The sequence below is a fragment of the Myiozetetes cayanensis genome, unplaced genomic scaffold, assembly GCF_022539395.1.
Source record: "Myiozetetes cayanensis isolate MyiCay16 unplaced genomic scaffold, myiCay2020 scf15, whole genome shotgun sequence".
NCBI classification, from domain to species: domain Eukaryota; kingdom Metazoa; phylum Chordata; class Aves; order Passeriformes; family Tyrannidae; genus Myiozetetes; species Myiozetetes cayanensis.
The window spans coordinates 8,706,978-8,734,041 of record NW_026087159.1 but is presented as its reverse complement, the minus strand read 5'-3'; the positions used below and the strand labels follow the sequence as shown (position 1 = coordinate 8,734,041).

The following is a 27,064-nucleotide window of genomic DNA, read 5'->3' as shown; positions in this document are numbered from 1 at the left end:
GCACTCGGCCCCGGGGCAGCGGCAGCCGCCCCACCATTTTCTGAGCGCGGCCCAGCGCTCTCCCCCGAGCGCGGCCGCCCCGACCCCGTCCCCTCGTTGCCCCCCCCGACCGGCCCGGCCCGGCTCGGCTCGCCCACACACACACCCCACGCACACAATGCCCGAGTCCTCCATCTTGCCGGCAGCCCCTGCTCGGCTCGGCAGAAGGGGGGAGGAGGAGGAGGAGAAGGCGGTTCTCCATTTTAGCTCGCCGAGCGCCGGGCCCGGCCTGTCCGCGGCCGGCTCTGGGGAGCAGGAAGGGGGCCCCGGGCGGGCAAGGGGGGCCGCTTTCGGCGCCCTCTCGCTCTCCCGGCCGCGCTCCGCTCGCCTCCCCCCTCCCCGCCGCGGCGCGCCGGGGACGGGGGGTGGGGAAGCGGGGGGCTGGAGTGTTTTCGCGGCTCGGCCCCGCCGTCCTCCATCTTGGCTGCGCGCAGTCCCTGCGGCCAGCCGGCCTGGCGCCCCGCGCGGGCCCGGGCGCCGCGGGGCCCGGCCCGGCCTCTCCCCGCCGCCGCGCACCGCGATCCCGAGAGCCCCCGCCAAACTTCCAGAAGCTTCGCCGCCATTTTCTAACTTACCTTGCCCAGTGTCGGCGTAGGCAGCGAGGGAAGGCCCCGGCTCGCGGCTCCGCTCCCGTGCGCCCGGCGCGGTTCGCCCGGCTGCGCGCCCGTGCCGGCCGGTGGCGGGCTGTGGGCGCGGAGGGGCCGCGGGGCGCGGGCGGGTTGGGGTTATTTAATTTGGCGGCGGCGCTGGGGATTGTTTGGGGTGTTCGCTGCTCGGCGGCTCGCGGGCGAATGGAGGGCGCAGGCGCCACCTGGCGGCCGCGCGCCGGGGCCCGCTCTCCTGGGCCTGGGGCGACACCTGCCGGCCACGCGCGGCGCCGCCGCGCAGAGCCGGGTAAACAAGGTGCGGCGCATGCGCGGGGCTGCGCGCGGGGCGGGGCCGCGAGCGGGACCGGGATCGGGATCGGAGTGGGATTGGATTGGATTGGATTGGATTGGATCGGGATAGGGACCCAAACACCGCACGGCCTAAAAAGGAGCGAGCGCTGGGACGCGGGGGGAGCCGGCGGGGCGCGCCCGGCAGCACGCAGCCCCGCGGCGCTCGCTGCACTGGAGGGATTGGAAATAACTGCGGGGCCGAGGCGAAGTTGGGCCGCTCCGGAGGGACCCCCGGGCCGCTCCAGAGGGATCCCCGGGCCGCTCCAGAGGGATCCCTGGGCCGCTCGCTCCCGGTCGAGCCCAACGCCCCGGGCTGCGGCGGCCCCGCGGGTTCCCCCCCGGGAAGCACGGCCGGAGCGATGGAGCCCGTGGGTCGAGAGATAAACGCGGGGCTGCCCGCAGGGATACACGGTCCTTATCTCGGGAGCTGCGGGACACACGGCGCTGTCTCCTGAAACGTGTTCTTCCTCTACCCGTCACCAAGTGTGTTCCCGGTTTTTAAATGAACATTTGCTCCTAGGGCTCTGACTGCGATTCCTTCTTTTCCCTGCATGAAGATTCACAGGAACTAAAACAGTCCATATAAGCAGTACAGAATTCTTAAAGTAACCAGATGTACAGTTTGTGACACAGGTTTTTTTCACTGTAATTGTGTAATGCTAAGCACATTACTCATGCTGAATAGTTGCACGTAGGCTTATGTTTAGATCAGTCAGCACAATAATAGTTTTGTCCTGGTAATTAGTCTCTAACCACCCTCTTGTGTTTATCTGCTTTTAATTTTTGGGGAGAGCGTTAGCACAACTAAGCACACACTGAGCACTGCTCACCTGCCTAACAAAGTCAGGATACTCAGAGAAGAGTATCCACCAGTTCTAGTCCTTCCAAAACTAAGACGAGGCATCTGCAGAGCAAAGAACTCTTACAGTGGCAACTGTGATCAGATAAGGAGTGTTTAAAATTAAAAAAAATACATATATATATAAGTTGATGTCACCTATGAATTTAGATACAATCTGTCAGTACATGAGATAGGCCTACAAAAATGAATTATATATTATATTATATTATATTGCTTTTCAGAATGTTTTTGCCCCTCCTGTCAAGGCTGTTGGAGAAAAAAAAGAAAAAATAAAAGAAGCAGAAAGGTTCCCTTATAGGGAACACTTTAAAATAGTATCCTAAATGCCTAGTCATACAACTATGTTCTTGGTTTCAGTTACAGCTACAGGTGCTGCTGCTGATCTTTAATGTGTATCTGATAATGTCTGTCTGGAAAGTGTAGAAAAATTGTGAATAAAAAAATACCCACCAAACACACCAGACCTCAGGTAAGCATTAAACATGACATATACGGTTGTAAAATGACACTTAGAAATAGATGGAAAGCAACTGGATCCATTTGTGCCTTCCTCCTACAAACTCAGCTTCTGACAGCTGCCAGATGGACAACTCTTCCATGAAAATCAACCACTACATTTTGCCTGCACACAGAATTCCAGCAATGTGTCTCCTGCCTGAGATACAGAAGGGCCAACTCACATTACAACTTCAGTCCCAAACTTTGCAAGACCAGAGCAGTTTACTGTGGGTGCTGGCAGGAGCGCAGCAGCTCCAGTCAGCTGTGCATGAAATCCATGTACAGCACGTGCGTCACATCTTTGGTCTGTTCCAAAATCACTGCACTTCACACTTGAGCTCCCAGCTGAGAGTTTCCAGGCCAATGTGTTTTACAGAAGAAAAGCTGACGTAGTTTTTAAGGTGTGTTTGTGAAGGAATTAGTGTGCAAGTGCTGACAGTACCGTGGCAGAGAGTTCATCCCGTTTCCGAAGCTGACTCAGGCCTTGGAAGCCCAGATCTGTAACACTGCTGGGTGTCCTGACTCACAGGACAGAATTTGCATTTTTAAGCTTGTGACACAACTGGAAACACTCTGGAGAGCAGACTCCAGGTGCACGGGCATATTACACCCCCTGGCACGGAGCTGCCTCAGAGGATTTTGCACTCTCCGCTTCATTTCCTCCCTCCCAGTTGTTTCATTCAGCTGTTTGCCCGGCTGCTGTCTTAGCAAACTGTTGCCTCATCAGAGGAGGGAGGAGGGACATTTGTTTTCTAAGGGACTGGTTTAACTTCCCCCTCTAAACCAGATAATTTCTCAGACTCTGTTTAGAGTGCAGGAGCAATTCAGTCAGCACAACTGAAGGTGCCCTGCGCTCCTGTGAGGCCAGGAATGTTTCTGCTCTGCTCTACTGATCAGGAGACAGGAGTTTCTTAAGTCAGCTGTGCCCTGTGAGGATTCCCCACCTTAAGGGTGACCAAAATGGCTCTCTGATGGAGGACCAAATGAGGTCTCTGAAGAGCCTAAGTGCTGCAGTTTCCCGAGAACTGATCGTGCTTCTGGGACTGAGCCTTCCTCTTGGTCCAACAGGGAAGGGGAGATGAAAAGCAGTTCCTCTGTGAGCACACCACTTTTTTCTAAGCTAACAAATCCAGAATGGGCTTCTACCATCTGTTCAGACTTTGTGGGGAAAAAAAAAAAAAAAAAAGAACATCCTGAAGTTTCAGTATAGTTTTAGCACTCTAGCATCCTTTCCAATACAATAAAAATATAAAAGAAAAATAAGTGCTATCAAAGCATGATAAGGAAATAGATATATTTTTAATTCTGACCTGCCTAGAAGGGATGTATATCTGATAGAAAAGAAGTTCTGTGGAAAAATGAGAGAAAGTATTCTACAGGACTATGTCAACTTTTTCATAAAAGTTACTCTTTAGAGCTTCAAAGTCCACCATTTCTGATATTGAGCCCAGTTCAGAGAGGATTTAACAAAGACTTTACAATGGGCACTTTTACTGTGCTTGATCCAAAGAGAGCTTCATGATCAGTCACACAGTTAGGAAACTGAGCAAGGAGAGGTCAGATAGCAATTCCATGTCTGAATTAATGGCCAGAGATTCACCACTAGAGAAGATCAGAATAAACTCAAGCTGCCAGATGGCTGATTCATTCTTCCAGGCAGGAGATTCATCCTCGTGCTGCTTCCTTTTCTTTGAGGGCAGCAGAATAGGACCCCCTCTGCAGTTCTGTTTCCTCTTTTCTATTATAGAAAAAAACCCAACCAAACAAAACAAAATTTAAAAAATAAAAAAAAAAACCAAACAAAAACACCCACAATCCTTTACTCTTTTTTTTTTTTTTTTTTAAGACTTTGCTTATGATAATTGGAAAACAAACCAGAATTTGTATACTGGGTTCTTTCTGAGGTGAGATGGTAACTTTGATGGCCTATATTGAACAAGGCACAGCCATATTTTTATCTGTTGAGTTGGGTATAGATGGAAAAAGCAGTCTTCCCAGTCAGGTTTTTTTCCCAAGTTTTTGAAACTGCCTTAGTCACTCTAGGGAAATCTGTTCTAAATCCTTTTGAAGATGAGCTATTACATAAGAAATAAAAATAAAAACCAAAAAATGGGTTACTTTCCCATAATTTGCAGGAGAGAGATTGCAGATCAGTAGCTCCTTAGGCCTTTCCCTGTTCTGTGAATAATTTCTTCCCTTTGCCATTTACGTAAGTCTCCCTCGTGTGCCCCTATTTCTCTCCAGGTCTTTCCAGAACACCTAACTCATGGCTGAATTTTCTTTGATTCTCGGGCCTGTAAAGGAGCACAGAATCACTGTGTCCACTTGTCCTGTACCACTAAAAAGGAAGTTTTAACTCCCCTTTATTACCAGCTCTAGAAATGAACAGAGCCCCAGTAAGTCGCAGATGCTTTCTTGCTTAATTGCATTATCAGTGGCTTTATCTGTCCTCTGTGTCACTCGTTACCCAAAGCCCTGTGCTCATTCCCCTGCTTGGGTGAGGTGCTCTTGCTACGTCTTGTTCTTTGAGATAAAAAGCCCTTAAAGTTCCATCACTAAACTGTGTAAAGGTCACCCCCGTTTTTGGTAGGAAATAACAAACAGCCCTTCTCCTGGCTTCAGCCAGGAGGAGTTGCTTTCACTTGAGGCATCACCTCACCCTACGTACAGGAACAGGTAAATGTTACCATTCAGGCCACCTCTCTTGGATCCAGGACACAATCTGCTCCCATTTCCAGATGTAGGGAAGTTTTGAAAGACACAGGCAAGACATACTGGTGTCCTGTAGCTAAGTCCAGGCAGAAGGATCATGAGTCAAGGACCATTTTATGAGTCAGGCACAATGACAGCATTGGTGACAGAGCCTGAGGAGGACGCACAGGAACCAGAGAAACACGTTTCAAACTGGGTAAGCAGGTAAGTGGCAGGGTCTGGTTAAAGGCAGCAAAGAACAGCCTGTGTGACAGGAAAAGGGCTGGGGACAGAACCTGCCTAGAACTGAAATAAGGTCAAGCAGGCCAAACAGCCACAACCAGCACTGAGCAGGGGAAGCAGCTTTAGCTGAGCGACAGCTAAAACCAGTGAATCTACATCACACTCTGGATGTGAAGGGTGCCTCACCCATCAGGAACAGAAAACAGTTCTCAGCTGGTTGGATTTGCTGGAGCTCCAGCCCTCCTGAGACTGACATGGAACCAGGGGTTGCCCAGAAAAGGGAGGAAGGAGACTGGCTTGTGGTTAGGTGAAGTTAGAGTGGAACTAAGAAACATCGTTATTCAGCTCAACCTCTGCCCGAGATCATAGAGCAAAACAACTACAAACAACAAAGTCAAATACATTTATGTTTAAGCTTTGAAGAAAATCCTCCATCAAATGAATGGGACAGCTCTCCTCTGGGTGTGCAGGCAAACACAAGGTTTGGATGATGACAGTGGATGGCGTATTTTGGCCTTTTCCCCACAAACTACTGAGGCTGCAAATTAGAGGGTTAAAGGAGAAGTAAAGGCAATGGGGTTTGTTACTGATAAGGTCAAAGAACAGATTACTCTGTCAGATAATAAACTTGTGGCTTTCTAGGGCTGACCTACCACATTCCCAAGGTCCTCTATCTATGTCCCTAACACAGTTTCCTTTGGTTCGGATTTCACCATCAACCACCTTCAAGGTTCCTTTCAGACTATGTTTCTTATACTGCCAGTTGTGTCTGGGGCTCAGGGCCATTTCTGCTTCCTCAACTCTGACTCAGTGGGAGGTGGAAGCAAAGCAAAGTGTGATCTTGTCATTAGCTGTGATTAAGAGTTTTTGTAAGTGGCACAATGCATAACAAGGAATACAACAGTTTATGGCATCTTGGTGGCTTGCACAGGTGTTCAAAACCGTTAAGATAAAAATACTTGTTTTAGACTGTCGCTTCCTTCAGCACCACAGCAGCAGTGCTGTGAAGCCTCAGTGCCAGCAGCTGTGACCAAAGTGTTTCCCCCTCCGTGGTGAAGTGCACAACTGGCATGTTCACAATACACAGTACCAGGCTGAGGACAGGAATTCCCAACCCCATCACCCCAGGGCACACCCTGTATCTCCATTCCCTGTACTTCTGGTTCCAGCTGTGAGCCCAGCAGAGGTGAAGCTCCCAACCTGGGACATGGGACTTCCTGAAAGAAACTCGCAATTGCCAGTTAAGCCTTTACAGCAACTGTTGACAAAGTTATGAAAGTGCTAAATTGTTATTTTTGGTACATCTATTTTTGCAAAACCCCCGTTTGAAGCAACAGTTATTTTTGTGGTGGCTTGTATCCTACTGACAGAGCTCCCACAGCGACTCCAATAACATCACACGGGTCTGTTATGCAGGACAGGCTGGTAAAGTCAACCCTGGACTCAGAAGCTTCTCTCTGTTACTCAAGAGTTAAAAGGAAGAGATGACTGTGGCTCAACACTCACTTTTGAAAAGTATTCAGAAGATTTGGATTAAGTGATGACTCTCATCGTACGCTGCAACATTAAGTTACGTAAGAGAAATTATGTCAAGAGTTTTACAGCAAGATCTAAATTCATGAGATCAAAAAGACATAACATGAATAAATTTGAATGCACTCTTGTTAATCTCTGAAGGTTAGATTAATTCACTTTCCAAAATTTGCAGGTGACCATATGCATTTATACTAAACTTGGCTTTTCAGCAATTATTGTAATGATTCTTCTAAATATTTTCACAGAGGGACTCTGCAAATGTGTTTTTCATTTTTTTGATAGTAAGCACCATTTTTCCATCTGAGAGCAAAACTCTACTTCAAATATCTCTCCAACGCATTTTCAGTAATTCTCACTTATCAAGCAATTTATCTCAGCCAACATCAATAGCTATGCAGGCTATAAAACTCTAAATTAATAACAATCCAAACCCAACCAAGTAATTTTCACCCGCCTTTAAATATTAAATACAATATAATTAATACCATTTTGCCCCAGATTTTCTTTGGGCTTTTGTTTCTCCAAGCCATTTATAACTGAATATATACTGTCTTCTTTCCTGTCCTAGGAGAAAAGAAAGTTTTTTGTTAAATTAGTCACAGAGCCATGTTCTCTGAGTTAATACTTGTAATGTTGATGTCAGTATTGCTTAACAGAAATTCCTGGTTAAGAAAAAAAAATTAAAGATAAAATCTGAATTTCAGCACAGGTTGTTTATTACCACAGGTCATTTGCCTCCTCACAGAAAGCCACACTGTAATTGCAGCTGTAGAGCAGCATCAGTAGAGCTCTCGAAGCCACACGACACAGTGGCTCACAAAGATAGGAAGGGACTTCCTGAGTCAGGGCAAAGCCATGGCAGGGGCACAGGGGAGGAAAGATGTTCTTGATCAGGTTTTCAAGATATTCAGTAAAATGTAACACATATAAACCATGCAATAAATGGTAAGAGGGGGAGTATTCACTCATCCTTCAGTTCCATGAGTAATGAAGGTGATGTTGCTGGACTGGCTCTTCCCATCTGAGCCTATGGAGAAGAGGAGCAGCATCCTCCATGACCCAGGTTCAAGAGCTGAGGCTGATCCAGCTGCTCTGCACTGGCTGGCACAGCAAAGCCTCAGGGACAGCAGTGCAAGTGCTTCTTTAGCCCACTGTTTGACATCTGGCCTTGCCCACAGGAGTCAGTGGGGGTAACAGAGAACACCGTGTAACTGCTCACACACAAACTGCTGCAGAAAACACTGCAAAAGCCAGAAATCCTCCAGCTCCTCCTCTGCTCTATGAAGAGCCAACCTTCCCCCAGGTGGGCCCTACACATCATGTGCTTGAACTTGAACACCTTGGGAGGCAGAGCAGTCTCTTCCAAGCAGTTCCTGAATGCTGGGGCAGCAAATGTCCCTGCCCCGTGGAAGGTTCCATCCCAGTGTCCAACTCTTCACCTTGACGTTTCACATGCACATGGTAATCCAGTGCCCAGCTAGAACTCAATTCCAACCCTTTGTACTGACATTTTTGTTAAATTTCAATAAAACAAACATAAAATGTAACTAAAAGCCAGGCCTCAGGTTAACAATAATGCTTTGAAAACTTGTCCTGTAGCTTCAGACTGTGTGCACAGCTAACAAAAATAAACACTGGAGCACTGTGGACAAAACTAACCAGGCCATGTTAAAAGGAATGTTTAAATAATTAAACAAAAAACCAAACAAACCCAAAACCCTAAACAACAACAAAACCAAAACAAAAACCAAAACCCAAGCTCCAATAATTTAAGAACTTTTTATTGTGCTAGGAGCCTTGGATCAAGCCTCAAAACAAATTAAAAGAAGTCCAGACAGCTAGGAATCTGCAGATACGATCTTATTCCAGCTGAGTAAAAGCTACATGTGTAACAAAAACATTGAGTGTCCCGGTTTTCCATGCTTTAGCCTTCTGTTTCTAAACCAGGCGTGTGCTTTCCATGCTTTCTAAACAACACACTTCCAGGAAGTGTCACTGAAAACTCTCGTAAATCTCCCACGTATCCAGAGCAGCAAAGAGTTCTGCTGCTACAAATAAAATGGAAGATTTTACACAGAAGCCACTGGAAGAAAGTTCCTGAATACTGATATTTAAATATATTGCATAGCTCCCAAGTAACTCTTTTATAAAATTCAACCCCCAAGGCATCTTTGTCCTGTTCCTAACCTCCTTTTCAAAGCCCCTGTGCTTCCATTCCATGTATTTACATCCTTCATTTCTCTGTCTTTAAACACTTTAAACACCCAGTATCAGTGGCCACGGAACTTCTCTCTTTAAGATACTGAAAAATCAAAGTAATTTGAAAAAACTATCTTCCTAGTTCAAGCTGTCAGAATTTGATGACTGTGCTAATTAATTTTTCACATTTGGTCTGAATAGAACTCTAATTGTATTTAAAAAAAAAAAAAACAACCACCAAACACCTAAACCTACAGAGCAGTTATTTTCTCATCTCACTAACAAGTTTTAACCCTTTAATGTCCCTAAAGTGATTAAAAGTTGAATTGCTATATAGCTGTATCTTTTATAATATTATATGAAAAAGCTGCAGTAAGGGATATGAATATAAAAATACAGGATACCTTTTAAAAGCTTTAATGTGAAACATTTATGCTCTGCTTCCATAGTACTTGGACAATGTGTTTCCTCTCCATGTCAGTTTGGAAGGAATTATTTGTGACCTTCTTCCCAGCTTTTCTCAGCCACTTTACACACTTTATTTATACCCCAAATCATCTCCTTACTAGGACTTAGTTTTGTAATAGTTTTAGTCAGTCAGTTTTGGTCAGTCTCTTTCCCAGACAAGGCCTTTGTGCCAAGTCCTGCAGCCTGGAAGTTGGATCCGGCTGATCCAAACAGGCTCTCACATGACCCGGGTCAAGGTTAGGTAACCAACCATCTGCTTGAGCGAGTCAGCAAAACACACGCTGCAACCTTAACTAAAAAAGCTATTTCAGGCAAGATCCAGCAGCTCAGGAGCTAACAACCCCCTGCAGTTTCCCAGGAAAAGGACAGAAAACCCTCCCCACAAGTAAAAAGGGGTGCAAGGAACAAGCCTATCAGAATTCCAGTCCATATCTCTCCAGAAAAATCCCCACATGCAGGACACCTGAAACTCTAAACTCTTCACACAGGCAAAAGAAGGCAAAAAAACCCCATTTGTGCTGAATTCTTTATGGATTTCTAGTCATCATCTATTTGTAAGACAAAATTCTATCAGAAAAAAATAGTAAAATTAATGTAGTTTAATTTTCTAATTAAACAACTTTAATTTATACAAACAATAGATTTTATTTCCTCTCCAATTAAAATATGTTCATTATGCTTAATAACACTGTGGTTACATTAATAACAGTCTAGTTATAAAACAAAAAACCAACAGAAAGCAGCCTTCTGTTATAAATTATTTTTTTTGCAGGTGAGAATCAAATACACTGATCAAGGAACAATTGGGTTGCACTTTATTTTACATATTCATTACATTACACAGCATAGATTTAAAAAAATAGAAAAGGTAGGTATTAAATTTCTGTGTATTTGATTTAAAACTTTTCCCATGTGAAAAACTATATTCTGTATGTTCTATATTCTAAATCTCTTAGTGTGCAGAACTCAAAAATATAGACACATAACACAGTACTCCACAAAAGAAGTCACATAATTAAGAAGAGTGATCATAAAACAGCTGTACTTAAATACAAAGCTGTGATACTTTTTTAATTGGAAATGGAGGCTCAGTCCAGTACGAAAAAGTTTTGAGTATTTTAAGGTGACTCTCATTGAAATAGTTTTTAACTTGCCCACTCCTCTGATGAGGGGCACAAGGTGCATAAAAAGTCCTCCATTTCTGTTGAGTTCTCAAAAATCAATGAAATTATTGTACATTTCATATACAGAGACACATATCCTAACAGACACACTTACAAAGTAGAAGTAAACATAAGGTGAAGTATTGCAGCAGCAGCTTTGTGTGTATACTCTGAATTATGTCACAACCACATCTTGTGAGAAATAATATTTTCAATCTTACATTGAAGAAGAAGAAGTTAAAATCTCAGCTATAATACACATGTATACAATAGTATTTTAAATTAACTTACTTACAAATTTTATACAGGGACAGGCTCTTTATAAACTGTATTTGCATAAACTTCAGTCATACAGAGTCCTACCAAAGTGAAGGAATGATCACATAAAGGTTTGCATCATTTGGGCTTTCAGTCTATGAACTGAAGGTACAAAATATGCAGCTTTGCCTTTTAATATTGCTTTTTACATACAAAAAAAAAATCACTTCAGAAAAATAATTTAAATAATTTTTGAAGTGTTAAAACGTGTATAGTTTGACAGCAGAAAAATCTAACTCCTGCCATATGGTTCCATCCTGGAATTAACTGATTTTTAACGTTACATTGCGCATATTTCATGCAACAAAGCAGGAAACGTTTGCTCCCTAGTGCTGTGTTTTTCACTAATACATAAAAATGTCCTGCTTTCTCATAATATCTGTGCGACACAGAGGGCACTCACTAAGTACTTGAGCACATTCCTTACAGGCAACTAAGTGACCACAGGGAATGAAGACAACTGACACGTCTTTAGCCATACAGATTTTACAAAGCTTTTCTTCTTGCAAGCGTCTTAACTTCTCTTCAGTGCTGAGGTCTGAGGAAAATAAACACACAAAAAAATATTAACATACTTAGGACCACTGAATCTCATTCTTTTTTTGTCTCTCTAAACACGAGGACATTTTCCTCATACGATTTAAAGGTCACACCCTTAAAAGAACAAAAAAAAAAATTACGAGAGGAATCCCAGCTGCAGCATGGAATCCTCTTTTTTTTTTTTTTTTTTTTTTTGCCCATAATGTCCATTAAAAATCTTATTAAAAGGGTAGGCTGGTAAGATCTTTGCCTACCATGCCACCCATATGCTTGTCTTAAATTCCAAGTCTCCTGAATCAGAACTCCTGGCTTTGGTCTATTTGCAGAGTGCACCACAAGGGCTTTCTGAGCATGACTTGCACATCCCAGCAGAGCTGGAACGCAAAGAACTGAAAAGAAACACCAATTAGAAGTACAGTTCTTCTCATTGGCCAAGAAGGAAAATGCTTCTATCCCAAGCAAAATTATATACTGAAAAAAAACCCAATCCCCTCCTAAGACTTTCCATACTGAGCTCGAATATCACAGTGTATCACTGTGCCCATTTCATTTGCCACAAGGTGCCCCACCCCTACAGTTATTCTTGCTTTCACTACAATTTTGGCTTTTTTCTTAGCAAGTATAACCTTTCCCAGAAGCACCCTAGACTGCCAGTATTACACACTTCTGAGGTACTAATATTACTTATTTTATAAATGGTACTTTTAAATGCTGCTACACTCAAATATTTGAACGCCCTCTTTGTTCAGCATTTTGAATGTCCAAACACAAATCCCTTGAATGTTAAGTTACAATACTGTAACTTCACCTCAGGTAAGGCTGGGACCAGAGGGTAGGATAAACAGATAACAATAAAAAGTATTTCACAGACTAAAGAGCTGATATGAAAGTACACACAGAGGTTTTGTAATTGAATAAGCTCATCTTGCTCAATTGGGATTTCATTTGGTTCTTCTTCCCTTGTATTTTCTTTCTCAGTACTTAAGTCTGCTACCAGATCCTCAACAGATGTGTGACTTTCTCCAGTCATCTGCAATCTCTTTTCCATGGTGTTCCTAATCTCAGACAAACTGAAACCCATGGCTATGGCACTTTGTACCAAAGGATTCTGTAAGAGACCATCTAAAAAAAGAAATTAAAAAAAAAATAAAAACAATTTAACGAGGACGAATCTAATTACTGGACACTATTCACTACAGTACTCTAAGACACCTTTGCAAATACGTAGCCAAAGGAACAATATTTCCAATTTGAGAATTTTGCTACTTGTAAAAACTGCATTGTCAAAACACCCAAAACTGCAGGTTTGAGGTTTTTTCTATCCTAGCTTTCCCAGTCTCCCTTCATCTACTTATTATATAGAAATCCTCCCAGATTTGCTGTTCAAATTAACTACTTAAATAACACATCTCTTATAACTAGTATCACTACTTCTGTAACTGAAATTCATTCAAAATTCCAAGGCACAGTGGAAAAGTAAGTATTTGGTAACAATACTTTTAATTCAGTTCAGGGAAGAAAAAAAAATCATACATATGTTGAGAGAAACCAATAAATAATCTGAATTCATAAAACCAAAACACAGCACCATCAGCAGGCAAGCAGGTCTATCCATGGTAAGACACAACACTGCTTTGGGAAAGCATTTTTCAGCATGTTGGACCTTCCCCTTCCTTTTACTTATCAAGAATGTTCAAAGAGCAAAATTTTTTAACCTAATTTTCACACTCATAAATGAGCAGCGTGAGAGGTTTCTTACACAGGTTTTGTGTAACCACTCTTAGAGGCAACTGCTCTCATTCCCTGGGATGAAGCTGCTTGACTGCCCTCCTGCTACCCCTTTAACTGTCCGGTCTTTTTATTGCTTGGTATTTGTACAAAGCATTGCAGGAATGTGAAATACTGGAACACAACAAACTGCTTCAGCTTTCTCAGCTTCCTAGTCCTTGCCATTTAACAGCCCAGCTCTTCCTGCCCCATGAGAAAGGACTCAGTTCAGTATTCCTGAACATCCATCCCACAGCACTAATTCCATAGCTGATGCACACTCACTGCTGCAGCACTGCATCCTGTACATTCTCCTTCCATGGTTCAGCAATCCCTACTTTACAATATTTACCAAACCATGACTGTATTTCCCCTGAGAGAAATAAAATTCATTCTGCAGTTCTTTGGAAGCAATGTAGCAAGGGAAGAGTATCACCCAACAATTTGCCTGTCATGCTTTATTTAAAAGTGTAATATGGTTATTTTTAAATTTAACCATTTCCTTTGCTATACATTCAAATATGGATATTCCAACATAGGGGGGGAATACCTTTAGGAAGTATTGTCCCTTCAGCAGCTTCTGTCTAAAAGTGAAATACAAAAAGACAAAATTACAATTCTGAAGAAGTAGAAGGAAACCTACACAGTTACAAACCAGAAAATAGCTATTTGATCTCCATTATTTATTAAATCCACTCTGAACAATTGCAAAATGACCAGTATTTTGTTATCCCTTTCATACTGTCTGAAAGAAGAAAAGAAAATATATCTATCTTTATTAATCATAAACCTTTGGCTCCCAGGCTATAAAACAAACGGCACTTATTCAGTACCCAATATACAACATAGACAGAGGGCCCTGGCTGTGATCTATGATCCAGCTGCAGAGTGCTGGGAGATTGTAAACTCTGACTGACAGAACCAAAACCAGACTCTGCCAATGACAAGAGCAGCAGGAGGATTAAATGATAGATACATAAGAAGAGTAACTTCATATGAAAATGATGTTAAGACTTTTTCTATTTTAACAGAACATTTAATAAGCAAGGGCACTTACTGTTGGATCACTACATGCATCTCTTAAGTGAACATTATTTATAAATTCTATCCCCTTTTCCTTGCTCAAAAATCTGCACCTAAAAATGAAAATATTCAGTTTTACTAAAACCACATAAGAAGCAAAAATTCATTACATAATTTTGGAGGCTTTGATAAATTTCCTACATCATTGAGAGTGCTTGCTTTTAAAATCTCCAATGTTTAGTCAACACTTGTGATGTCATGGAAACATTTCTAGAAATATCTTAATCACTTAAGCAGTACTTATCTTCCTCAGTTTTTCAGTGAAACAGAAAGCTGAAGAGTTGTTGGCCATGACAACAGCTCATGCCACAAAAAATAAAGACCAATTAAAAACATACATTATGTTAAAATGCTGGTTCTTTTAGTCTTTTGCAATCAAAGCAGTCACTGGTAGGACAGGTGCCTTACATGCTTTCTTTCACTATTTTCCAGCCACTCTTAGCCACTGGGCAGAGCTCTTCCCTAACAGAAGATGTAGGGAATGCCACAACTCCTTGGCCATAGTTCTCCAGCTGCAGCAGTTCCCTCCCCTTCAGGGACACAGCCAGCAGCTGTGACACTGCCACTGCCACCACTGTGCCAACAAACCCCCAAACAGGACTGGGAATCTGAGAGGATCTAATCAAATCTGACATCATTTAAGCAACCGAAACCAAAATCAAAGGGAAATGTAGCAAGAAAACACATCTCAACCATTTGCTGCACCAAGCCAAAAACTTGGAATTGTATCTCTTTCAAGTGGCAGAGGCCAATAATTAAAAGCTGCCTGTTCCACTGTTAGAAAAGAGAACAGCTAATACATAAATACCCATCTCAAACTTCCAGAGAGCCTTTCACCACAGAAGAGAAATTTGGCAGCAAACACATAAAAGACATTGATTTTATCAATGTTACAGAAGTAACTGAGACTTTGTACTTGGACAGCTTCTGTCCACTTGTAAGAACTACTGAGTCATATACTGTTCTTCCTTTCCCCAATACAGATTTAAGACAACATTGTCTGTCTTTCTAAAAAGTGATTCTGGGTTTGGAATCCTCCATCCTTTAAAATTATACAGAACTGTGTTTTGAATTCCATGCCACTGCTGAATTCTTCAGCTCTGTTTGCACTGTGACAGAAGCTGAGTCATTTTGTATCCCGGTATAAGTTACAAACGTTGACCTGTATGTAGCTATCAAAATAACTATCAGAATGTAGCACTTGGATAATGAGGAAAAAATATCAGATACATATTCACAAAATGACATAATTCTTCTTGCTGAGAAACCAGTTAAGTCCAGACACAGAAATCTTCCCTTCCCTTTAATAACGTCTACAAATAAGCCAACATAAAATTTTTTTCATAAATCTAAACGTTAAGCCATAATTAACCTTCTGAAACCTTTATTAGTATGCTCTGTCATCAAAATGCAACATACTGTAAATAAGACTCAGACATGCACCAAGAAAACAGTAAAAAATGCCTTACCCAGGGAACCATTTGGCATGTTGATCCCATGGATCTTCATTTTCCTTCCATTCTTGCAATCCTCCACCACAGTGGAAACACACAACATGATCACCATTACCTGAGGAACCACACAAGAATTTCTAGTAAGTATAACATTAAGTTTTCAACTAAAAATGTTACATTAATAAGAAATAAAATCTTTATTTTACTGATTCACAATTTCAACTAAAAAAACCTCCATTTTAGTGGAGGACAACACACATGATTTAAACCAAAGGTTCAGGAGAGAACTGAGACTAAAAAAAAATACAACATAAGAGTAGCATCAAGTTTTCCTGAATTTTATTTTAGTAAATAATTTTAGATAAAAAGCAAAAGCTAAAAATAATAATCTATTTCCAAGTAACTCCATCCAATGGTAAACAAGCCCTGAAGATGTAGGCCACAAAGAATTAGGAATGTTTACATGTCTTTTTGGTCCTTCATTTCCATGTTAAGTTTAACAGGCCCTATGCAGCAGTGGCATAACCAGCTGAGGAGAATTGCATTCTCTCTGCTCTAGCACTATGTCCAATGTAATCCACAAGTTTTTGAGATGAGAGGAAGTATGGACACCGTTTTCCTAGAAGGTTAAATCATTCTCAGCTCCCAGGAAACAGTTTTCACAGAAGTCACCTGAACAGCCACAGGGCTGATAAGCTGGTGCCCAGTTACTGCACCTTCACAGTACAGAACTCTTGGTACTTTTAGGAATTCAAGAAGAAATCAATAAAAACATTTCTGCTGGGTACAAATATTGTCCATGTATAACCCATACAGGAATATATCAAAGGTTATTTATGGCCACAAGTCGAACAAACGGAATCAGATTAAGAAGTTCTTCCAAGAGCTACTAAGAGAAGTCAATTAAAAAGAGAGCAAGAGATTAATTCCTTTTCTTTGTGACCTCACTCTTGGCACTCATACAGCACCTCTCAGCGAGGAATTTCAAAGGTCTTTAATGACACTGTGCAATTCCATCTAACTGGGAAACCAATGCACAGAGACATTGGAGTCCTTTCTAAGTCAAACATCCCATGTCTAAGAGTAAAAGCTCTTCCACTGGCATCAGTGTCTTCACTGAGCTTTTCCAGTAGGCAGTCGTGGTATTTGCTAGTTCTGGGTGTCCACATGCCATAACAATGCAAACATGTGTTAACAAAGTAAAATGGCACACAACCTGCACTGTCTTGTTCATGGGCCTCTGTGCAGGCCACAGGCCCTCTCCTTACATCTCAGCTCTCCAGGACAGCAGTTCATCTCTTAAAAAATATTAACTCCAATAACTGTCAGTGTGAAAGATGTATTATGAGGGTTTTAGCAGGCAAGGAAAACATTTGGCTGTTTTACTGCTAGAAGTAAATTTATGACCAAGTTTATATTTTGCTATTAAACATACCTGATATAATGTATATCATTTTACACAAGTGTGAGAAGCAGTTTACAGAGGAATGAAATTCTGGCAAATCATTCCATATTAGAGTTTTTAAAAATGCCCTTTTTTCCATAACAAGACATTTTCTCATTTACATTTTCTTTGTAAAAGGTATTAGCCATTCTAAGGTCTGGCTTACCTACGCTGTAGAACCCAGCTTCTGCAAGTTGCTCTTTGTCCACAGGATATATCCAAGATAAAAACGTTTGTAAACGTCTTCCATATTTTGCCATAGATGGATTCCTTGGGTGCTGTGCATTGTTCAGACCACTTATCCCAAACTCATCGGGAATAGATTCACTTGGAACATTTCCAACATCCCGGCCCAGTACAAAAAGGCATTTGGGAAAATGCCTCTTGTGTTCTGACCAAGCTCTGTCGGTGGGTTCCCAGTTCTTTAATTTTCCACCACAACAAAAACACGCCACTTGATCACCAACCCCTGTATAATAAAACCCAGCATTAGCCAATTCCTTTGGTGTCAGTTGGTCATTGAGGGGCCAGTTGTGAAAAGACTTCAACCTTGTTTCTTCGCTGCACATAGCAGGGTTTCTAGGATACAAACTATCTGACATATCCACAACCTGCCTAGTTCTCAAAAGGTAATCTGCCTCCACGTCAGGGTCATCCAGAGCACACAGGAGGGCTGAATTGCTGGAACCATTTTCAGTTCTGTGCTGGTAGTTCTGGCCTACAGGATCCACATCATCTTCCAGAAAAGCAGAGTCAGTAATAAATTTGCAGTTTGGGGAAAGCTGTTTGTGTCTCTCAACTGCAGAATCCCCAGACGCCCATCCTTCCACAACTGCATGGCAACTGAAGCACTTCACTTTGTCACCTTCTCCAGTGTAAACAAAGCCAGCTCGTGCCAGTGCTGCCGCCGGCACCGGGCAGCCAAGGGGGAATTCAACAAACGTTCCCAGCCGGCAGCGTTCCTGTGCCCAGTCCTGGCCATGGGCAGCGTCTGCAGTGGCACTGTCGGGATTAGGAGGGACATTACACGTCATCTCCTCATATGCAGGGCTCTCCTTTAGGTTTCCTAAACAAAGAATATCTGGTTTAGTTTCACAGACAGAAGGGTAGATCACACCCACACACAAACTGGAAACTGGCTAAATTCAAGTACAACCCTTCATGTATTAAAATGACTCTTCCCTTCCATCTCACCCATTACCTGCCACTCAGAGGCAAACAAAAAAGCTTTTGTACTTTTGCTATATTGTAAAAACATATCTCGGTTTACCTTTGAGCAAAAAATCTTGTGAAATAAACTATTAGGTGTTTCACTGGGGCATATTAACACTGCTCCCAAGATCAGTGTCAGAAGATCAGAAGGCTGCCAAGAGGGCTCAGACAAGCCCCATCTCTCCCGAGGATGAAAGAGAAACTTGGCTACAGCAGGTCCTGTGCAAGAACCACAAACTGACAGTCACTGCCTTCATCCCAATGTGGATGAAATCAGAGCACAGTAAAAATTCACCCCTTGTCCAGACAAGTGCAGTGATATTATTGACTTAGAAAGTCTTGGTTGTTGCCCACACACATCTCAGAGTGGTAAAATAAATTATTGTGAGAATGCCCAAATCAACTTCTTAGCACAAAGCAATAATAATTCAGTAATTAGCAAAAAAAAAAGATAACAGAATATGTATGTATTTGAACAAGTGTCCTTCTCCATTTTCTATGTGAATCCTGAAATACGTCTATTTCCAGTCCTCACCTAAGTTAGGCCAGTAGGAAAAAAATTTACCTTCTTCAACACCTGCATTAAAATTGATTATACTTTCTGTGAGGTCAAGGCAGATGTTATAATAATTGCTTATATAATACCAGATTTAGTTTCTACAGGAAGGACAAAAGCATTTTTAGAATTCAGAAGGGAGAGGGGAAATTCAAATGCCTGTGCGTTGCAGGATTGCTGCATCCTCTGCCAAGATGACAAAGATAATTAAGGTATAAGCATGTGGAGAAAATGTGACGTCAGAGACCCAGCATGAGCACTTCAGGTAATCACAAGACTTCCTAGCACCAGCTTTAATTCCTTCTGTATGTCAGCTCATGACTAATGTAATGACACCAGAAATTATACTGTAGCTTTCTATTTTAGCTTAGCAACTTCAAAAATAGCCTCTACATAAATTACATTGACTGACCTACAAATCTGACCTATATGCTTGTTTTGACTTTGAAGGGCAAAAAACCCAAACCAAGTAATTACATGTGGTACTATGAAAGCTGTCACAAAACATGTATTTTTATATACTTATATACTGAAAACAATTGGATTTTCATAACAAAAGTTTAAAAGTTCACATTTGCTTCCTTTTAAAATTGTATTTTAAAACCTCTAGAACTGTTTCTGTAAAGATCTCAAGTGACTTTTATGCATCTGTCATCACTACTACTACTACTACACAGCATTCATGAAAGAACTGGTATTACAAATAGCTGCAAAATTTTCTTATATGACATCTGAAAGACTTTCTGTAAGAAAATAAAGCCTACCTCATATCTTCCAGAGATTCCTCAAACTGTCCATTGGAAAACCAAAACAAATGCATATGCTTTCACTGTATGAATAGCAGTGTCTTCATTTCTACTTTGTTTATATAGAAATTAATCCAGAATCAGTGAAAAAACTCATCCTATTTAAATTGTTGCATATTAACCTTTCTGTTTTATATTTACTTTAAAATCAGAATAGAGACTCTATATCCCTCTTTGATAACTTTGATCAGAGATGATCTACTCAGCCAGTCTCTGTAATTTGCCTTCCCTGTCCTCGGTGAAATCAGAGGTAAAGACAACAGTCAAGCCTGACAGAGCTCAAGAATTTACTGGAGACACAAAGATCACCCTTGGTTTGTGCTTTTTTTGTTCATTATGTTGTATTCCGTGATCACATATTACAATGATGACTACGACACGTGAAGTTAAAAAGCAGTTATGACAGAATTATTTACGGCTCCACTTCTCACAAACTACCTACATGTTCTGTTGTGAGCACCACTTACCTGCTCCCATATCAGAACTCATCTTAGAATCTCTCATTCTTAAAGAAAAAATAAGTCTGATACAGTAGTGTCATATGCATAAAGAATGATATATATATATGATATGAACTTGCTTATAACATGAATGCACTACTTACAGAAAGTAACTTATTTTTCATAAGATAAAGAAGATATTTTACCAAAGCCATTTGAACAAATATTGTCTCTTAAGTAAGGCCCAGATTCTCCAGTGCCCTCTGTCAGGGATGATCTTCAAACCATATGTAAAATTACATATTTATGTCTGTGCTGCATGAGCAAGCCTGAGCCTTGCAGTCCTTTTCTGGATTCTTTCACTAAAGCTCTATCCCTCCAACATCAAAGAAACCTGAGATTATCAGCTTTATTCTTTCAAACAGTTTGTTCTAGAGTGCTATGAATACTTCAATACTCCCATTAACACAGTGAATTAAAAAAAAATTATGCCCTCAACATGGCAATAACCAAAATATCTGCCACATTTGGAGTCTCTGGAGGTAAGCAATCTACCTCAACCTCACAATCAAAACAGTATGAAAAGCACACACCCAGAGAGCAGAAAGTACTGACGCAATTCTTTCTATTAAACTGACTTTTTCAAATTGTATCAGCTACATGGTTGAATCATGATCTCTTGGAGTAGAAAGGTTCAACTAACAAGTCCCTCACAGGTATCTGTCAGCTTTAATGGTGCTCCATCCACGTTACGAAGCCCTTTCCTTACAACAGCCCCTCTAAACACGGCTGGTTAACATTTCAGGATAATTTAATCTATGAGAAAAAGTCATTACCATATCCATTAAGCATTGAGGCAAACTCCTTGCTTGTGTAAGTACTGTTTTATATACAACACTACTACTGCTTTAAATGCAGCATCAAGTCCAATTATTTCTATTTCAATCAACTTAAAAACAACCATTCAAACTGTAAAATTACAACTAGTTCAGGAACAGTATTTCTGCACAGGTATTTCAACAGTTGCCTCACTCCAGTTAGTTGGAGTAATGATTTAGAGCAATATCCTGCATCATAGCAGCACTCAGACAGGTACTATCTGCAGAAGAAAAATGACTGAGGGTAAATTTTTGAATAGTTTATGGCTAAGAAACATAATTTCACAAAAATCATCCACCTAAGATAGGTATAAAAGACTTTATAATACATACCAGTAGCAGAGCTGAGTTCAGACTATACTTTATGTATGCAGAAGTTAATTAAGCCTTTCTGCATAGGTTTTAATTAAGCACACATGAATCAAAAGTAGAACATCCAGAAATGTTAGAGATCATCTTCACTCATAAAACCCAGCTATTTTAACTATTATTGAAGCATTCAATATTTCCTTGTACAGTGAGTAAACAAAATCTATTTTAGCCTGAAAGGCTTCCAGAAACTGAGCCAAGTTTAATCCTCCTTTTAAACACCTGAAGGCAATTTGCCACAAGACACCACCCATTTCCAAGCCAAAGTACCAATTTAGGTAGTCCATTGATTATGTTTCAGCAGAAGAGATAACGACAAAAATTTATAGAAAAAGAAAGTTAACTTATTCAAAATGCAAAAGTGTATACTGTAGTTCTGCAAAAAGACCCACGCTTAATTCAGCTTAAAAAATATTAACAGGTATGATTTCATGCAAAAATATGACACTATCATATTACCTAGATCTGAAATGCTTCAAAGGAAAAGTACAGAACCCACTGTCCCTTTCAAGTAGATTTTATTAGATATGGTTATTTCTAGCCCTAACCCTAAAAAAGATTGGCATTTTAAGGAGTTATTTTTAACTCTTCCACATGACAAGCATGGCAGGAACCTCCAAATAAGAAATGCACTTGCACAGCCTCGTGTTCCTGACCAAAGGGTACATAAACATGGAGCTTCTGCCCCTTGCTTGCTGACTGTAAGAGCAATGCTAGTGTTTATTGTTGACTGAATTTTGAAATGCGAGTAGTGCACCAAGTAAATATCAAACAGAACATACTGTACCGGCTGACACACAGATTATGCACATGTCACTTCAGTGAACTTCAGTTTCTGCCTGCTCAGCTGCAACCAGATCAAGGAAGGTGCGTGCTGCTAACTGGAAGTGCACTTGTAAGGATTAAAACCACCAGAAACATAGGCTCTATTTGAACAGTCTTTACAAATTTTAGCATATTCACATCTAATTATCAATAGCAATTTTTTAAAAAATTCTGCCTAGAGATTTTTTTACTTTATTTTAGAGAGAAGGTGTGTGTCTACAGAATGCCTCTTGATTCAGTGCCAAAGCTTACATAACCCATCAGCTCAGCTTCATCTGTCTGCTCTTCAGACAGGTCCTACTTAGCCTCCCATCAGGGTCAGTCATCACAGGAAGTCAGTCAGCTGCTCAAGGTTACAGCAGGCTATTAGAGCCTCCTAATTTTTTACTTTAGCCACCAAGACTCTTACACTCTCCCCATCTTTGAAAAGTACATTACCAGGCCAACAGGAACATACCATTCTGAGAATTATTTTCACATTGTATTTTTCTTCATGAAGAAGTAATATGGGTACAGAATAGAGCAATAAACAAGAAAAACGGATTCACAGGAGGGCTCTCCATAGACAAGAGTGGGACAAATTTGCATCTAAGGGCAGAGAAAAAAAAGAATTGTTTTTGTGAACTTGCAAGTTAAATGTCTTCAGAAGAACTGTAGCTGCATGTATGAGAATGGAAAATTAAATACCAGCCACTACAGGAAAAACTGGCATGCCAAAGCCTAAGTTACTGCTCCTTTGGCTAAGAAACACAAAAATTACCCAGTCAACAGGGGTTAGTAAGGACAACAGGCAACAGTAAAAAATGCCCATCAAAACTTGCAGTGCCCTGAGTATGAGCCGTGCTTCAGATTTAGTGTTACATCCTTTTACAAACCCTTTAAACCTAAAGAAAACCACAGGAAAAGAGGGCATCTTTCATCAGGGAGCTGTAATGCTATGGAGCTTTAGCTACAGCAACACGATTAATGCCATGGCAAAACTGCTGAACCTCCTGCATTCTAAAGCCAAGCTGCAGAAGTGCCCAAGCTCAGGGAGTGGTGGCTCCTGCCTCGCCCCTGCCAAGGGCGTTCCCTGCCCCAGACAGAGCTCGGGCCCAGCCAGCTGAGCTCAGGGCACAGTCACAGCTGCAGCCTGGGGCACACGTTTGCCGTGTCACTGGCATGAGTATTTCGCTATTAAACAATGAGAAGAATCTGCACATATATTTTATATACATACATATATATATGTATTTAGACAAACACATCTCATCCTGTAAACTTGGAAGTCTGTCTTGAATTATCCTCTGTATTTTAATCTGAAATTCGATTTGGGGATTAATCCTAAGTATAATATTGTACCAAAATGGAAGTTGGAACCTGTTGGAAATGCTCTGTTTGCCTTTCTGCTTAATAAGCAGCTCTCCAAAACATAGAAGGAGAAGGAAAATGATTTGCAAGATAGGTGAAGCTTCATTTTACATTTTTACAATAGGAATGACACTCCATTCAAGCTTTGCAGCTTTCTTCATTCTTAACAACCTTTTAATCTTCATACACAGCTACCTTTTTCATATTCATAAATCTTGCTGTTCCTAGAGCCTGACTTTCAATCACCACATTCAGAATATTTTGGATTAGAACTCCATGAAAAAGACCACATACTATGAAAAATAAGAAGCAGCAAAAGACTGTACACTGTTAGTTGCTGAAACAAAAAAATACAAAAGGTACTTACAATAGTTCTCCCTAAGAAACTAGCATCCAATCAGACCAAGCACAGCAATAGATTAATCAAAGCAGATACTGGTTTCATCCCTATTTTCCACCAATCTTTAGAAGCAATTACAGTATTTACATTCCTGTTGATAGAAAAAAACAGAGATTAAAAAACTTCCTTTTCACATAACCTTTAGCATTGTTTCTGAAGGCACAACTTCAAAATTATGACCAAAAAAACATTTTAAAATTCTCTTGCGGTTAAGAAATCCAAACTAAAATATATTCTTAAGTTGAAAGAGTCTGAGGTCAGGGAAAATCTGAAATGTAGATGTTTTACTAAAATTAGCAAGGGATATAAGTTGGAGATACTCAAAAAAATCCAAAGAAAACAAAACAAAGTCCTGGAATTAAAAACTAGAGGGCAGCAAAAAGGAGAAAGACTGTTAACAGCAGACAGAAAAAAATCCCATGATCCAGACATCTCTCTCCTAGGAAATTCTGTATCGACTATAAATTGGATTTTCTGGAACTCTTCAGCTCCCTGATGCTGTCTCACCCACTCTGGGAGGACAGCAACAGACACAGAAGCCCTATCACAGATACACGATCAAATGAAATCCTTTTTCATACTTCTAAAATCGAGATATGATCACACTTTTTTTTTTTTGTTTTACTTTTCTGATAGCAAACACAAGTCTGCCTCATATCAGTGGAAGCAGTCAAAAAATACCACAAACAAACAACCACCCTCATCAGAATTCTTTCACTTTTGCTGCTGGTTACAAAGGGCAAGGTCAGAGGAGGAGCAGAACAATCATTAACTTGTTCCTTTGCCCTTCTTGGCCAATGCTGTGGGTGCCAAGCTTTCTACGGAAGGAAGTAGTTGGGGGTTCTTTAAAGGACTTCAAAGAAAACTGCCAAGCAATCAGGTAGCATAATGAAGCAATTAAGAAAATGAAAAAATATCCAAATAAAAGCTCAATCAACCAATCCACTACATGAGAGAATACTTCACTGTTGTCTTCTCTGTTACATGGGGATTTACTTCAGGATAAACAATGAGAACATTAAGTAAATGTATTTCCTACTGCTCTTCTTAAAGGTATTCGATTTTTTAAAAAAGTATTTGACAAAAAAGTGATTTTTCATACAGTTGGTTGCTTTCCCTCCCAAATCGGTATTCTAAGATCTTGTAGTTTCAAAGCGTTCATTGAAGAAAAAGCATCCTTCCAGTTAGCTACAAGTATAGCGAGGAAAACAGCAATGTAAGATTGTAGCAGGGAACGGATCATGAAAGCAGTGCTACAAACATATTTGTACTTTGTAGCAGATGCAGACTAAGAACAGTTAAACAAGACAAACATTACCAAGACTGAAATGAGTATTTACAACCATTTATAGGGCTTCTAGCAGGAAGATAGGAGCATCAGATAGTAACACAGAAGCAGAGATAAACTTAAAGAGAAATATATAAGCGTAAAAGCATAGCCATTGTGCAAAAGAGAACTGCTTGGAGTTTCAATTACAACTAAAAAAAAAAATATTACCTGACTGAACTTCTCCCTGCGGAATTCTTAAACACTACCGCGATCTTAACAAAGCAAACCAGAACAAAATCGCATTTTTATTAAGAAGAAGAAGAAAGGAAATTCTAGAAAGCCTGCTGGGTCTAATAAAAAAAACAGTAACAGAGCGGGCAGGGCTGGGTTCGGGGCAGCCCGGGCGGCGGCGGTGCCCGTCCCCATGGCAACGCCCCGCCGGCTCCGCCAGCGGCCGGGGGGGAACAGCGGCGGCCCGGCCGGCCCTCGGCCCCGCCGGGGCAGCGCCGTGAGGGCGGCGCGGGGACACCGAGACCCCTGCCCCGCGCGGGGACCCCGCCGAGCAGCGCGGGGCAGCGAGAGCCGCCAGAGCGGGCAGCCGTGCGGCCCGACCCGCCCCGGGGTCCCGCCCGCTGCCCCCGGTCCCACCGCTGCCCCAGGCACTGCCGGGTGCGGCAGTGCTCTCCTGACCTGAGAACTCACCGGGAGCGTCCCGTCCCGTCCCGCTCGGCGCGGCCCCGGCGCGGGAGCTGCTGGCGGTACCGCACGCTGAGAAGATGGCGGCTCCCGGCAGCCTCTGGGCCCCGCGGGCGGCAGCGGCGCCCCCTGCCGGGCCGGTGGGAGTCCGGCGGGGCGGCTCCGGCCGGCGGAGGGCGGCGCGTGGCGGCGGCGGCGGGAACTGCAGGGCGGGAGCTCCCAAACCCCTCAAACCGCCCCCTAAACCCCTCAAACCGCCCCCTAAACCCCTCAAACCGCCCCCTAAACCCTTCAGCCTCCTCAAACCCCTCAGCCTCCTAAAGCCCTCAGCCTCCTAAACCTCTCAGCCTCCTCAAACCCTTCAAACCCCTCAGCCCCTTCAAAACCCTCAGCCCCCTCAAACCTCTCAAACCCCTCAGCCCCTCAGCCCCTCAAACCCTCAGCCCCTCAAACCCCTCAGCCTGCTCAAACCCTTCAAACCCCTTAGCCCCCTAAACCCTTCAGCCCCCTAAACCCTTCAGCCCAAACCCCTCACGCCTAACCTCAGCCCCCAAACCTCAGCCTCAAACCCCTCAGCCCTGCGCCTCCGCTCCTCTCATGTCCCCATCCCCTCAGTGCCCCGGCTCCGTGCCGCCCTCGCCTCCCTCCCCTCCCCTCAGCATCTCCTGCAGCCCCTTCACGTCGTACCATCTTCTCCAGACGGTTTCTGCTCATCCCAAAATCATCTACCTATTATGACTAAGACTAACGTGGTTTTGGACGTTAAAATATTCTGTTTTAGAAGCTCAGGTGCCCTCATGGTTGGCCCAACACATTTTAACACAGTCAGGATAGTTGGCTGTATGTAGGGGACCTGCTCCCTGCTGTCCTCAAGAAAACTCAGCTACTTGGAGTAACGCCCTCAAACTTTTCTGGTTTTCCCATCCTGCATATGAACAGTAGTAACTTACTTTTTTCAGGTCATGTATCTCCAAAGACTAGTGGCAGATAGTCTGGGACAATTTCAGGAGACAGAGTCT

The 27,064-nt window shown here is 42.1% G+C and overlaps 2 protein-coding genes across 14 annotated transcripts in view; both read right to left on the bottom strand.

The window, feature by feature from the left end:
• The window catches only part of STAG2 (stromal antigen 2), a 69,906-nt gene extending 69,090 nt beyond the window's left edge, over positions 1 to 816 (bottom strand). For all 3 annotated transcript variants that reach the window (XM_050310280.1, XM_050310283.1, XM_050310282.1), the window contains exon 1: positions 615 to 816. The gene's annotated coding sequence lies outside the window, so the exon portion shown is untranslated. The remainder of the gene's footprint in view (positions 1 to 614) is intronic.
• Positions 817 to 10,266: 9,450 nt separating this feature from the next.
• XIAP (X-linked inhibitor of apoptosis) lies at positions 10,267 to 26,144 on the bottom strand. Of its 11 annotated transcripts, XM_050310189.1 has the most exons (10): positions 25,578 to 25,704; positions 24,047 to 24,170; positions 22,787 to 22,917; positions 18,514 to 18,674; positions 17,410 to 18,309; positions 15,815 to 15,914; positions 14,320 to 14,398; positions 13,813 to 13,846; positions 12,393 to 12,617; positions 10,267 to 11,493 (listed from the first exon to the last, which is right to left on the bottom strand). In XM_050310189.1, exons 5-10 carry the CDS (start codon positions 18,275 to 18,277, stop codon positions 11,300 to 11,302), a joined length of 1,500 nt encoding a protein of 499 aa, XP_050166146.1. In that variant the 5' UTR covers positions 18,278 to 18,309; positions 18,514 to 18,674; positions 22,787 to 22,917; positions 24,047 to 24,170; positions 25,578 to 25,704; the 3' UTR covers positions 10,267 to 11,299. The 11 variants fall into 11 exon arrangements, with proteins under 11 accessions (XP_050166146.1, XP_050166147.1, XP_050166149.1 ...); XM_050310190.1 differs by lacking the exons at positions 18,514 to 18,674; positions 25,578 to 25,704 and adding an exon at positions 26,052 to 26,144; XM_050310192.1 differs by lacking the exons at positions 22,787 to 22,917; positions 25,578 to 25,704 and adding an exon at positions 26,052 to 26,144.
• Between the last annotated feature and the right edge of the window lie 920 nt (positions 26,145 to 27,064).

What these genes read in the sequence shown, in the direction of transcription:
- XIAP (XM_050310190.1), bottom strand. Translation starts at nt 18,277, where the DNA reads ATGACGTGTAATGTCCCTCCTAATCCCGACAGTGCCACTGCAGACGCT. An exon ending in ATGCATGTAGTGATCCAACA is followed by an intron (nt 13,847 to 14,319) that starts GTAAGTGCCCTT and finishes TTTCACTTTTAG; the next exon opens with ACAGAAGCTGCTGAAGGGAC. An exon ending in TATTCAATTACAAAACCTCT is followed by an intron (nt 11,494 to 12,392) that starts GTGTGTACTTTC and finishes TATTTTCCTCAG; the next exon opens with ACCTCAGCACTGAAGAGAAG.